Source organism: Cupressus sempervirens, chromosome 6 (assembly GCF_028749045.1).
Source record: "Cupressus sempervirens isolate cs-2001-9-10 chromosome 6, ASM2874904v1, whole genome shotgun sequence".
Taxonomy (NCBI): Eukaryota; Viridiplantae; Streptophyta; class Pinopsida; order Cupressales; family Cupressaceae; genus Cupressus; species Cupressus sempervirens.
The window spans coordinates 117,604,991-117,620,466 of record NC_143123.1 but is presented as its reverse complement, the minus strand read 5'-3'; the positions used below and the strand labels follow the sequence as shown (position 1 = coordinate 117,620,466).

Genomic DNA, 15,476 nt, shown 5'->3' with positions numbered 1-15,476 from the left:
CCATCCTCATTCCTACTTGTATCGGCCTTCATGGCCTTTAATTCCTACATCATTCTTAGCTAGTCCTTTTGGAGGGCTTGTACTTTCTTACTTGATTCCCCATCATTTCTCTGTGTGGAGGAATCGTCGTCCTCGGATGATGACCCATGTTTCTTCTTTTTAGCCACTTGCTCACTTTACAAGTCCATTTCTCTATTGTATGCATTTGTGTACAATGGCGAAGGCACTATTCTCATATTCTTCTTCAATGAGGGTCTTGCTCTTCAATGAACCACTGCTTCATTAGGCCATATGTTGGTTGGTTGTTGATCTTGCCCAATAACTCCTTCAAACTCTGACCACATGCTCAAACAGCCTCATCCTTTTCATGTTCGGTACTATTAATTTCTGGCATGATTTCATTACCATCTTACTGTAGTCGAAACTCTGTTTGGAACTTCAAATTTGTCTACAAGGTCACTTTAGTTTTATCCACATTTGAGTACCAGTCTATTGCTACTCACCTCAATGTGGTTGGGAATTGTTTGCCCCACTCATCTTGGTTTGTCACCCCATTGGCAGACTAGGTGGTTTTACAGGTTTTGCAATCGCACATGAGGTCTTCCCATCACCCTATGAAATTTGGTGATTTCTATTTTTGTGACATGACTACAGTTTTTATTACTATCAGTATAACGTGGGTTCCCAAAATGGATGTGTTAGAACTGAATAGGTTACATTGGCTATTGTGCCCCTATGTCCCTCCAACACTCGTAGTTGCACCGATACCCCTTGCACCACCATCCTCACCACCTTCTTCTCCCCCTCAGACCTTATGAGCCTCCTTCCTCGCTGTGAGATGAGGTTTCTCAACCAATTTCTAGTATCTTCTAATCATTTATCATTGTCTATGTCTCCACCATTTCCATCGTCTCCTTCAGTGTGGTACCTGTCTTCCATACCAAATATCACGACTGCAATCTATTCACTTTCTATGGTGCCTAAAAGGTTCCCTTCAGGCAACCTTTCCTTTGGCCTTCCCTCTACAAGTCTCTTCAGTTGTCTTTGACGCTCTGCTTGTTCCTCAAGTCTCATAGCCCTTTAAATAGCCTCAAACTCGTCTATATATTCTGTTTTATTTTTGTCTTTGTTCAGCAAACTTGGCATTAATTCCTCTTCCAAAGGGTCCAAAGGATTGCCTTGTTGTCTTTTGCTTTTGTCCTTGTCCTCTGTCTCTCTTTGCCTATTCTCCTCAAACCTTTGGACAATTTGTTGCCATTTGTTCTCTCAGTTGGTTTCCTAATGGGAGTTTTGCAACGGCAATAATGGTTGTGCCAATAATGGTAGGAGCCTGCTCGTCAACCAATCTACAACAGGGCTTACTTTGAAAGACTGCCACACTACACTCTCTAGAATTTGTTCCTCTGCAAACTCTCTCCATACATGGGTTTCTATCAATGCTTGCAATGATGAGATGAAGTCAAGTGTACGTGTTATTTCTCCCTCAAACAACTCTTGAAATGTATCATCCTTGTTGTGGCTACTTCCTTCGTTCATGGGTTGTCCCATTATGCATCCTTCGCCATGTACCACTCTATCACTTCTATATTCTTTAAAAGCAGCACCGCCAAATGTTTACTGCTTTAGTAACAAGTTTAGAACATACAGAATGAATAACAAGGAAAGTAATTTAATGCAACACAACGCAGTATCAACACTGTACAAGAAAACTCACCAACTTCTTTATTAATCTCAACAAATGTTTACATTCATGTATTTAGACTACAATGACAGCATTATTTCATATCCCAATGATAATAATCAGATATAGTATACAAAATATAGTGTTGAAGGGTTGCGACAAACCGTCATGACCAACCAATGTAATGTTCCGAAGGCGAACTTGGCTTGAGGGCGATCTTGAGCCGAATGCAATATCGGCACTAAGGGGATTTCGTCCTGAACGGGATATTGATCCGAAAGGAATCTCAGTCCGAAGGGGAACTTGACCTAAGAAGAAACTTAGTCCAAAGGGAATCTCGATCCGAAGGGTAACTCGATCCAAAGGGAAACTTGGCCCGAAGCGAATCTCGACCAAAGGGGTAAATCGATCCGAAGGGAAACTTGGCACGAAGGGCATCTCGACCCGAAGGGAAAATCGATCCGAAGGGGATCTAGTTCTGAGGAGAAACTTGATCCGAAGGGAAACTTGATCCGAAGGGAATCTCAATTCGAAGGGGAACTCGATCCGAAGGGAATCTCGATCCAAAGGGGATCTTGACCCGAAGGCAATTACTCTGATACCACTATAATGTTTCGATCCCATTTGTAGACAAAGGTTCCAGATTCGAAATGTCAGTTTGTATAGTGTGTGTAGTGGACAATAGAAGTCCCTACGGTAGACAAAAGGGCAACTGCAAGGGTGAAGAAAATAGTCTGTACTGTCCAAATATCATATAGTGATGTTGGCCTAGAGGCATGTCATACAGTCGAGGCACTATTCCGTACAGTGGTTTGTGGGAGCCATATGGTGATGTTGAAACACTTCGTACGATGCAAGTAGATGGATCTGTATGGTTGCAAATCCAATATTCAGTGGAGGTCGTTCGATGTATAAGCGAAGGGTGATGTGATGTAATCACTTTGCCAGGGTATTGCATGCATCCACGCAAGAAAGATAAATCGCTACCAATAACAATTATATTGCAGGTGATTGCACATAGAGAAATAACCTTAGCACTTCAGATTTGCCAGATACAAATGATAGATAAAATGCTAGTACAGATAATTACACGTGGAATGTATATTTGCAAACGAAGATGGCACTCTAGATTTGCCTGATCCGAGCAAAGTATTCCAGGCGACAGAATAGGGTGAGGGTTGAATCCCACCGAAACCGGAAAGCCAAATAGGGAAGATCTTGCACTTCCGAAATGGCAAACAATAGAGAATCCCAATTGGAATTCGCAATATCAAAAAATATAATTCAAATCACATACCAACTACTACCTACATGTTGTGCTTAAATACCCTTCAGAGGAACTTCTCGAGGGTTTACAAAGAGAGCCGATGGCCACACCTACAAAAACAGTTAAATAAAAATGGGTCCGAGATATACTAAATCAATCGAAACCACAAATACACATTATTAACTTGGGCCCCATCTTAATTAATTAAAGTAACTAATTAAAGGTCCTTTTATTATATTATTTAAATTTTGGAACCAATTAATTAATTAATTTAATTTAATTATTACGTTAAAATTTAGCAACATGACAACCAACTACCCAACTGCCTACCCCTTCAAACACACGAATCACATGTTAACTAACTATTTTACCGACAACAATTTGATCTTACCAGGGGATGTTACAGAAATATCAGGATTGGATGTTACAATTGGTATCAGACTGGCAGTCCCACCAACCTATGGGTCTAAATTCTAATAATATAGTGGAGTGAAAGAGATCAGAGAGCCTTGGAGACAGAAAAGGAATGACTACAGGCAGCATTACAAGAGGTTAGCAATCAAATTAGAGGTAGAGGAAAGAGAAAGATGGCCAATCAAGAGGAAGAACAAAAGAAACAAATGACACTATTGCTCCTTCAAATGCTTTAGAATACGAATAATACAATCAGTTCCCTTAGGCCTACACAAGCTAATGGTGAAGGAAGTAATCCAAATCATTTAGGGTCAAAAAGCCAATAGGACTCCACTTCGGTCACCACCCAGAATCAGACATCTCTCATTCTTACCTAGAGTTGAGCAGCCAAAGAGGAAGTGCCAAACATGGTATAGCAAATGACTTTGATGAAAACATAGACACATATTCAAGAATTGATCCAGATATTACCAGACAGATCCATTTATGCAATTTCCTAATGATAAATCAAAGAATATTTCAAGAGGATAAAAAAGAAAACCCAACAGTGATCTGCAGAAAAGGTTAAGTAAGCTGATCTTCCCACTTTTGATGGTTCGGAGAAGTGCACTAAATGTTCATGGGTCCAAAAACTAGATACCTATTTTGCTCTTAGCCCCAGTGTAAAAGATGAAGCCATTAAATATCCCATTCTTCTTAGAGAATGCAGCAGTGAGTGGTGGCATCATGGGCTAATCACACAAGCCTCAAGGGCATCATTAAATCATGACAGATGTAATTTAGGGAATTAACACAATAAGACAGCAGGGTATAATACAAAATTACATAGCAAAATTTCAAAAGATTTCAGTTATGGTGTCAGATATTATGGAGAGAAGACTTGTGTTTCTACTTACGGAAGGATTTTTGGAGGTACTTCATGGCTTGGTTCCAGCTTTTGAGCTATCATCTCCACAACATGCTATTCAAAGGACTTTGACAGTGGAAGATTCAACAACCAAGAACAAATTCCACCCCAAGAGTGGACCAACAAAGTAGCATGAGAAACCCTTTTTAAAAGGTACCCCTCACCCAATAGCTTTTCCTCCAAAAACAGACGAGGGTTGAAGAAATTAAGAATAAGCTTCAGAGGAAGAAGTGCTTTTCTTCTAAAGAGCCATGGGAGCCCGGACATAAATTCTTGGAGAAGGACCAAATAAATTATATAGGGGTTCATTCCAAAGTAGACTTAAAGGCCAAAGGAACTGAGCCTAAGGCTATGACTAATGAGACAGAGTATGAAAGCAAAGAAGAGGAGATTCCGGGAGGCACTCTAACTAATCTTTCTGGAGCACTCAAGTACCATGCTTTGAGAGTTCAATGGGTTTCCCACGGTCAAAAAGCTTATAGTGTTGATTGATAGTGTAGACACTCATGATTTTAGAGATGCACATTTAATTTTATGGGTACAATGTTATGCTTGCAGATGGCCATATCATTCCTTGCACCAGAAGATTACAACAGCCCAACATATTTTGGGGGAGGTATCAAGGATAATTTAGATGTTGTGGGATTAGGCAAAACTGATATAATCATAGCCCATAGGCATGCAGTGGTTGCATTCACTAGGAGAATTGACTAAAAACTATCAGACTATGGAGTTCAAATTCAAAAAAAATAGAAAAACATGATACTTTTAAGGCATTTTGAATGGAGCCCCATGCATGGCTGAAACAATAAGAATGGAGATGTCTTTAGAAAGACCAAGGAACTCCATGCATTGAGATAATCAAAGACTCCATCCACAGTTTGATACTGATAATGTTTGATCCATTTTGAATACAATCAGAGTAGCGTATCACAAATGGCTACCATATGAGCATTGAGCAAAAACAACCTTTTTAGGAAATACCATTACGCTAGCATGGTTGTTTGGGATTTTGGAGGCAAGATCCATAAGACATGGGTCATTGTGAATACCACTGCCCATCTCGGTACTATTGCTACTTATATTCTCAACTTTCCCCACCCATTCAGGAAAACCATTGAAAGGAATCTTCCACCTTTAAGCATTGAAGAAGCATTTTGTAATGATGCAGGAAGGTTTCCAGCCAACATTTCTTTATTTCTTAGCAAGGAAAGAAAACAATAGCCATGGTAAATATTTCAAGTGGCAGTATTATCTTCGGTCAGTTAATATCAGCCCCTACAAAGAAGACATTTTTGTTTAATAAGTTATACGAGTGCTGCCACATGAAAAGATCATTGGGTACGTCTGTCCCACTATTGTCAACAGTGTCAATGGTGAAGTTCAGGGTAATATGTGACTTCTGTAGTCACCAATCACACTCATAAAAAGTGGGGTATTATGATCAGCAAATGTAAAGGTGAACTTCATAACAAAGTTTTGCAACAGACATTTGCTCATGATGTTGAAGCTTCCACATCAAATGATAAGGTCATTAAGGAAGAAAGGGTGGTGTGGAAACTAGTCTTAATGTCTATTTCTGCTCAAGAAGAATGTTTATTTCTTGCAGTAGGCAGGATCAATGAGCATGGATCCATGTTATGCTGTCTCGGTATGAAGGGGATAAAGGTTTCAAGAGCTGTTATCACTTTAGAACAATCAATATTGGAAAGGATGGACTGTAATGGCCCTGGTTCAAAAAATAAATCCAGTTTAAACTATCAATTTCTGACGGCAATCAAAAGAAGAACCCATCTAGGAGCAGCTTCTATAGGACAAGGGGGGGTGACCTTCTTATAAACTAGCCACCAAAGGAATTAGAGATGTTAAAAACTTGATTGAGACAAACCACATCAAGACTAAAAGACAGAAAGATACCAAATAAAAGATATCAGAGAAGGTTAAAAAGCAGTACTTGGATTGACAGATAAAATTAAAGTTTATTTTTCAAGGGCATTGGAAAAGTGGTGACTGTCGGAGCAAGATTCCATTTAAGAAAGTTAAGCAAGGTAAAGGAGGGATTTTTGGTGAAGACATTATTTATATTCCTTGCAGAATACGTACAAAGGATTTGGTAATCTGAGAACAAAACCCCTCAAGACTGCAAATTAGAGGATTAAAAACTTCAATTTTTGTTGTCAACTTAGTGGACAAATTCACCAACATAGGCAGAAATTTAGGGGCATTACAAAGGCATTTCTACAAAGAGAGATCACTGCAAAATGGAAAGAAGAAGTACAGAAAGGCTAAAAGGATAAGTTGCAAATTTTCAACAGACATGTCATAAGCTCTAAATTGGAATTATAAAATCAAACTTCTAATTTTTTTATAATTGTGATTTATATTCAACTATGCAATTATTATTGTGAGTTAGGGTAATTTATTCAGGAGAAAATAATAAAGTTTCGGTACAGGATAGTATACAACAACTTCCTGAAATCTAATCAACCATGCATTTGCAAGTAGAGATAATCCTCTAACTAGGATCCTCAGATGGCAATTGCCAAACAGGGAAGCTTCTACGGTAGAGACCAGAAGTAATCCATAATTAACTCCAACTAAGATTTTTCTGTCTACTTGACTAATCGGACTCCCCGTAGTTGCTCATAAATTACCTTGGCTCGCATGTTGGCTTGATATCCAAAATACAAAAATTATCTCTTACATTTCCCCACAAAACACCTTTTTCCAACAATTGAACCAATACAAGAAGAAAAACTAGAGAGTAAATCAAGCAAACTAGTAGAATTTCAAGTCATTACTTTCACATTTCTCTTGACTTCACATCTTAAGAAGCCCAATTGTATATTTAGTGCCTAGTCAGCATTCTCTAGTGAGTATTGAATGTTGTTTGAATGAGATGTGCCTAGGACCTTCATTAGAATATATTTAATTATGACAGTTAAGTTGATTCCCTGTAGTGATCTCTGCTGAATTGGATAAAAAATATCGAGCTTGGTCTGGCGAGAATTTCGTCAAACAGATGTTATGTAAACCATTCCTTGAGCAAACTTATTACTGTTATCAACACTTCATTATTTCATTGAAAACCAATGCTAAGAGATGAATATGCCAATCAAAGATACCAGTACTTCAAGTAAAATTGAATTAAAACTGATTCAGAATTTAATGATAACACCTTATGTTCATGACAGCAAATCAATGATCCTTAAGATATGATCTGAGAATGCGGTTACAGCCTCTACACCATTATCTGATATATAAATAGTACAGGATTAGTAAAAGATGGACAGACCCATAATAGTAGTGAGTACAGAAAAATAGGTCTGACCCTGTAGCAAACATCCAGTCCATCACCTCCTCCAAATGCCTAACCAGTCTGCCGCCTGCGACTGGACTTTATCCTACCCGCCCGTGTTGTTGAGGGGAGCCAATTCGTGCTATGGGAAGGAGAGATAATATCAATGCTGTTGCTAATGCGAGTGCCGTGCAATACTCAGAGACCCTCCCATGATCACTTCTCATTGATCTGCCACGTTCTCACAGCTGCCAACTGTAGTATATATCCAATGCCGTGATTACCACCAGTGATGCCGTTATTCATGCTATGACACCCGTTATCCAATCCTGAAGAATGATATCCATGTGCAGGGTAACAATGTAGGAGTGGCTCAGTGCAGGAGGTGTCTATCCAAACTAACCCGTGAACTCCTCTAAATGGAAAGTATGCTGTCCATATGTAAAACCAAGATGAAGAAGATTACACTTACACCAAAACTTCATCCAAAACTTTCGGTCTGGGAATGACTACCTGCTTGAACCCTGACTCACTTCAAAGTTGAGTAATTCAAACTGATACCCTGTAGAGTTACACCATCCACCAACCAGTTTCTCTCTCTGTTATTCAGTAATTCCAACTTCTTGCCTAACCTCCAAATACCAACTCAAGCTCCAATCTGATAGTAAACTATGAGGCACTAGGTTTGCATCTAGTCTCACACTTTTCCTCAAGGGGTTTCGTCCTGAGGAAAATCCAATCACATCTAAGCAACCATTCGGATTTATAAAATAACATATATTCGTGGTGGTAATCCCAATGTAAAAACCTTCTTTTATCACCTCGAAGTATGGGAGAACAAATCTCTTAACAATGTGGGATAAAAGACTATTTCGTGTTTTAGTCACTTAAGTCATTTTGTCCTAGAGTGACTTTAATCAATAAAGTACTTTATACTTAACTTACTAAAATAAAGTGACTTTAACCTTAGGATTTCCCATTTAAAATCTCTTCAACTGAAACCAAACACCTGTGACTAGCTGGCATCCTAAATCACATTCCGTTAGCCTATCCGGATGGGAAGATAGACCAACTAGGCATCATTAATGCTAGAACGAAGAAGGGTACATTTCATTCCCAAGGACTTCCTCCCCAATTTGCTCCATACGCACAACCTTTCATTGCAATTTTAACATGATCTAATTGGCAAAAAGATGCATATCACAAATTATGCATACATACACACACACACACACTTGTTCCCTACCCTTATGCAAGAGGATCAGGTTGCTAGTTAGGAGGAAGGTTGGATCTATTCCTAAGTATGGATGGATGGGTGGATGCCGCTTACTCAGCACACTGAAGCATATGACAGAGAGAGAGAGAGAGAGATGCCATTTGCTACAATTTTTTGGTGATATTTTGATTTGAAAAAAATTAGGGTTTGCGGGTTTTCTAATTTGTGTGGCTTTTTTCTGATTTTGCCCTATCCTTACACAATTTTCCCTACTTTTTTCTGATTTTAAATCGCATTCTTTTGGAATAAAATCCTTTATCTTTTAGTTTGCCAATTTATCCCCATGAGCAATTTTTACTACCATGGATCAAAATAATAGCACAATAAGAAGGCACAAAGAAGAAGATACCATCAAAAAAGTTTAATGTATATTGTCTTTCTTCATCTAACTATTTTTTTTTTTTTATATATTCTCAATTTGTATACTACTTGTATAAATGATAAATTTGTCAGTGCCACACAACTGCAGCACCCTTGGATTTGTGTTCTTACTTTAAAATTGCATATTGTGACTGTGGTGTAACTAAATTAATTGTAGGCTAATCTAAAACCGAACATGATATATTAAGGGTTCCCACTATAGTACTAATTCTTGATAGGTATTCTATAAAGCACAAACATTTTTATTCTTGCTGCAAATTATTCCTAATCTTGATACTGATATGCAATGACAAGATGAAATCACGATAACAGCAAGGCAAGATTTCTTTTCTTAATACTTTGGCCATATTCATGAATATCCTGGCTGCAGCAAAAAGTAAGTTGACAGCATTCAACAGCAATATTCATTAAAAAATCGTCATAACACAAACAATTGAACATGAGCTACCAAAAGCTTGTAAGCTTAAATTTATCATAGGAGTGCGCTTTCACTTCTCAGAAGATATTAATAAAAAAATTATGTTCTTCTTCAATAACATATATTTTTATTTAAGCGCTATGCACAACATTGCAAGTTGTCTATAGCTAGAAATTAGGGTTACAAAGGTTAAGTAAACAATACCTGCAAATGTACAACACATGATTGAACTGCAACAAAAGCTTGCTTGAAAATTTCAAATGGAAAAGCCTCAGTGGGTATATCATAGGGGTATTGCTGCAGAGCATATATAATAATTAGATGAAAATAAGGAATTTGAAAGAACCAGAGTCTTTTAAATATTTAAAACACAACTGTGACATTAATCCATAGTTGTCCAATGTCAACTATAACAATTTGTATTGTACACCAATCAGCCATGTCAAGCATAAATTATCAGTAAGGAAGACCACCTTAAACAGAGAACCCGCCATAAACCAAACAGTATCAAGCTCTTCATATTCCCTCTTAATCCCTGCACTCCTTTCTAACACAACTTCCTGCACAAACCCAATCAAGTATCCTATATCAATAAAGTTCACTGGATTTTGTGATCTGGAATAACCAGGACACATCACAGAAGTTTGGTATCAATTCTTCTGAAAGTCATGTGCACAAAATCAGAAGTATCTATTAACTGCTTCAAGTATAATACCTTCATTGGACTGCCAGTAATATACTTTAGGTCCTCAGATGACCATAAAAGTGGAGACTCAACTGCCATCTGTCCTCTTCCTCGCTGCCGGTCAAGCTCACGGATGAAGGGATACCAAAAAGACTCTTTTCCTTGCTTTTTCTCATACATCAAATATAATGCTAAGCAAGCTAGCTCTGAGAGTTTGTTTGTAGTAAGTAGCTCCGCTACAGAGAATTTATATTTGCCACAGGGTAAGCAAGTCATTCAGGATCCCCATAAAACTTGATTATCATGCAAACTATAGGACACTTAATGATGTAAACCCATTGGAAACTGCATAAACCAAAATATCTTAATGTGGATTATATATTTTATGCACATTCATATAGTATGTCACCTTGGAAACTGGTTTCTGTGACAAACCATAAAATGAAATAAAGTAGGTATGAAAATGTGATTTCCTTGATAACAAAACAATAATAATATAACATGGCTCTTGCTATCAAATGAACCTACAAGCAGAACCAACGTCATATTCAAAGGTATCAAAGATTGTCACACAAGTCTAATGTTTTGTGGGACATATGAAGCTTTTCTACAATAATGGGATTACGGGAAAGATAATTTCAAGAAAGTAGCCTACGTCTGCACCTTACACTAACTAAAAGTCTAAAACATGCTTTTATGAAATTGATTTGAAAAAGTAGCCAAATATGAGATAACGTCTATTAATCTGATAAAATGTAATAAATATGTTCTAATATTAATCCAAAAATGAAATATGTTCTAATATTATATGCTTTTATGAAATTGTTTGAAAAAGTTGCCAAATATGAGATAACGTCTATTAATCTGATAAAATATAATAAATATGTTCTAATATTAATCCAAAAATATTCAAGAAAAACCAGCACTATGATGTCTTTCATTACAGCTTTCCTCTTCTAAGAACTATTCTATTATTCTTTTACTCACAGCATTGCCTCCCAACACACATTAGATTCCTATTTGTTTATCACCCATGACACTATGCACCATACCTGCAGCCATAGAAGCACAGCTAATCCACAGACATAACTTGCACACCTGAAAACAAAGGATTGTACTTACGGATCTGAAGATGGAGAAAATACTTCTCCAAAAGAGTGATTATAGTGATAGTAGAAAAATGAGAAGCAGATAAAAAATGACAGAGGGTAGAACTATTTATAATAGGTGGGTTAAAAACTTCTACTCACCCCTCAATGACCCACCTACCTATAGGCCCCTAAGGCACATAAGTAGACTCCTTTTGCATTAAAAAAACTATTACATAAGACCACTACATAGATTAGAAAACATAGGCACATTGAAAAATTAGCCCATTCACATCCAAAGATATGTTACTTGGTACATGACATGTACTTTAGCCTTTGGGAAGTTTTGTTCTGAAAGAGGGAACCACCTATAGAAACCCAAACAACAGCATTTTAGCACCAAAATATACAGGGTTCAATTGATTCTCATATCATATTTAGTGAAGTCAAAAATATTCCCTTAAATTTAACTTTAATGATATATTACACCCTTTGATGGCATTCCTCAAAAGCTATGAAGTCCAGTTCGCCTTCCTGGGACCCTGGTTTGGGCAGGGTTCAAACCCATTCTTGGTTTGCTGGTTCACCTGTGGGTTTGGACAGGGTTCAGGTAGGCTGGTTGGTCTGGGCAAAACCCAGATCAAACCAAGGCAGACCTAGGCAGACCTAGTGCAAACCAGGTACATTTCCATTGAGAAACATTTTAAAATTTAGTACGGGAAACTATTATTACAGAATGTGAATAAGATTTTAACATTACAAAACAAATTTGCTGAAGCTCAGATATTTCTTACATCAAATTAAACTAGCCCTCAAGATTTCTCCAGTGAAATTTTTATATTCAATTGCTGAAAATGCACCCTGCACAATTAATTGCAAGCTCTCTATACTGATAAATTATATTTACAACATTAAACAATATTTACAATAGTTGAAGGGAGTTGCAAGATAATTTTTTAACATTTTTCAAGTAGGATGCTAATTACAAACAAACAAGCTCTCTGTACAGTGAAAAAGTAAAAAGCAGCTGAGGGCTTGGAAGCGAGAATGTTATTGGTACAGCTGATCCCATTTGCATTGGCACAGTTTGTGAATCAACTAATGCCTTGAATGAGGAGGAAGAAGAAGATGAAGATTTAGATAATCTATTGATTGAAACTTTGTATAAAGCTCCAATTGTTGAAAATCAATACAATGATACTTGAACTCGATATTTTAATATTTTGATGTTGATATGATGCTATGATTGCAAGTTTCTGGTGCTTTTGTTGTTTTTATGATACTGTGTGACATTATAATCTTGATTCGTGCTTCTAGGCTGCATACATATGTGTGTGTGTACAATTTTTACATGTTCTTGTTCTAATGAATCCAAACCCCACTTCAAGATTTTGCCGTACCAGCAAACCAGTTCTTCGTACCCAATTTAAACCCAAACCCAAATCAGCAACTTTCCTCAAAACGACAAAATTCCCTATACAATCACAAATTTAACAAATAACAATAAGCTAGATTTCTTTAAGTTAAAAAAGAACTCTGAGCTTTCAAGTTAATAATGGGGTCAACAAGAACTCCAACACACAACATGAATAACAGACGATGTATGTAATAGCAGCTACTAAAAAGGCTTCCATGATACCAAACATCACTAAAACTACCCTACAACTTACTTAAAGGGGCCTATCGAAAGGTAGATGTAATGTAGTTCAGATCCACGATTATGGATCTCTCTCTCTCTCTCATAAGTCATTTTGATGAGTCCATAGTTTCCATCCTTGAGCCTATGGTCCAAAGGGTTTCCGTCATCTAGTTTTTAGCATATTGAAGGGTTTTCGTCCTCAAATTGATTGTTCAAGTACTCACAACAATGTTAACTAGGGTTTGGGATTGGAAGATAATGCAATAATGCATAATAATCATTATCAATGACTACTCTAGAAATATATCTCCTTTTGCATATCCAAAACAACCTAGGGAAGAGATTGTGGTCTATAACCCTTGACGTCATTAACATTAATACCATCCTCATGCAAGGTGGATGTCCATAGAAACCTCTAAAACAATATCCACTTCAACTAACACATTAATGAGATATGGCCATTATTATCTTTCAAGCTACAAGTACACATAATTACACGGCCTTCATTTTGAACAATGTTTTTTGGCGAGAGAATCTCTTATGTAGAAATCACAATGGCTCATGTAGCCATTAATGGCAATCTTTGCCATGCAAGGGGTACATAGAAATGACAGAGTAAAAAGGCAAGAAATGTCAAGAGTTCCCGAGTTGGAGACATGACTTTGACCACTATTCACAATCAGAGTTCAAGCAAGAGGCATGTCACGATGGTAAAGCCTGACAATCCAACAAGAATAAGGAAACAAATAAGTTTGAGAACATGGCTTACTAGAATAGTTAACTCTAACACCCCAACAATTGTTTTACGCTTGAGGACTTTAACATACCTTCTACTTAGAACTTTTTAGGACCTTAGCTAGGTATATGGGGAATGGAAAGAGAGTGCATACAAGTAAAAATCTAACCAAGGTAGACACTACAAACGGGAATTTGGCTATGTTATCCCAATTTTTCGGTACAAAGGAACATGGAAACGGGTTTCTCGGATGGATTTCTTTCTCCCAAAGTAGGGAACAGCAGGGGACACTAATGGGGATTAAAAAATAGGGAAAATTTAAAATACACAGGGAAATTTAAATATTCGTAAGAAAGCATGGATAAAGCATGCTTATATACATTATAGAACCTTAACATATAAAGTTTGTGTCAAATAATTTAAATTGAGAGTTCACATGAGAGTGGAAGTCAAACACATTATCAAATTTCAAGAATTAATTTTATGGACAGTCACCGGACGGGTTTCCAGAAGTTTTCGAGATTGACCAAATTATGTCGAAAATGCATTCCTGGGTAACATTGGAATTTGGCCCTTGGCCCATAAACACAATTTGATGGGACATTACACCAACATTGTGATGAGGGGGAGACAGAGAGCTAGAAATAGACTGCATGTAAAAATTGTGAATCTCATGGAATATATGTCATATGAAAGCTTTTAAAACATAAGTCACCCAATCAAATAAAAGTAAAGCTGAAATTCTAGTATTTACATCTTAATTTGACCTTGCAAAACATTGTTTTACTCAAAAACACATAAAAAGGAAGATTAGCATTTCCATTTTGGCTACCTTCTTCTGCATCTCAAATCAATGTTGTTATGTTCCCAACTTGGTACCCACGTGAGTTACCCCTTTTAATGGTAAACCAAGTCTACTAAGTATGGGCCTTCCAAACTACTCAACAATATATTGTCACTGTACCAATTGGTAATGCCAACGTACTAGTCGGCTCTACCAACAAATTAGTTTGGCTAACCTATACTATTGGAGGGATGAGATTGGTTGTACAACAGAGATGACTAGTATAGTGGTAGTACGGACTAGTACGTTGGCAATACCAATTGGTACAGTGAAAATGTATTGTTGAGTAGGTTGGTAGGCCCATACCATTGAGTAGACTTGGATCACCATAAAAGAGGTAACTCGTGTGGGTACCAAGTTGGGAACATTAGAGTGGTATTAGAGTTGGTGATGTTGCCAGCCGTTGGGATGATTGAGAGATTTTGAGGTTTGAATCACACTATGGCACCCAACAGCGATGGAGAGTGGTGGTTGAAGGCACTACAAAAGTTAGGAAAGGATCTCAGTAATGGTATTGACCTTCCTCTAGTTATATTAGAAGTATGTTTGAGATAGGTGAACCAATCACCCTCAAGCTTTATTCAAAGGATCCTTGCTCCGATGATGGCTTTAAGCCACCCCAGATTGTTGAGACACCATGACAAGAAAACCAAGCTAGTAGATGCAATCTGTCTAAGTGAGATTCTTAGAATCTCGAAACCTCAAGTACCGTACGATGATGATACCCTGACAAAGATATTGCACTTGATCGAACAACTTTTAGAGACTCGATGACATCACTGGTGATCTTTTTGGCAAGAGATTTACAATATTGGATAATTGTGCAAATGTCAAAGTAACCT

The 15,476-nt window shown here is 37.4% G+C and overlaps 1 protein-coding gene across 3 annotated transcripts in view; it reads right to left on the bottom strand.

Annotated features, from left to right (window-relative positions):
• The window catches only part of LOC149551494 (fructose-bisphosphate aldolase-lysine N-methyltransferase, chloroplastic-like), a 77,726-nt gene that overhangs the window by 21,580 nt on the left and 40,670 nt on the right, over positions 1–15,476 (bottom strand). For all 3 annotated transcript variants that reach the window (XM_089786990.1, XM_089786989.1, XM_089786988.1), the window contains exons 3-5: positions 10,358–10,563; positions 10,116–10,202; positions 9,847–9,939 (exon numbers count right to left, since the gene is read on the bottom strand). In XM_089786990.1, coding sequence (XP_089643116.1) covers positions 9,847–9,939; positions 10,116–10,202; positions 10,358–10,563 — 386 coding nt within the window. The remainder of the gene's footprint in view (positions 1–9,846; positions 9,940–10,115; positions 10,203–10,357; positions 10,564–15,476) is intronic.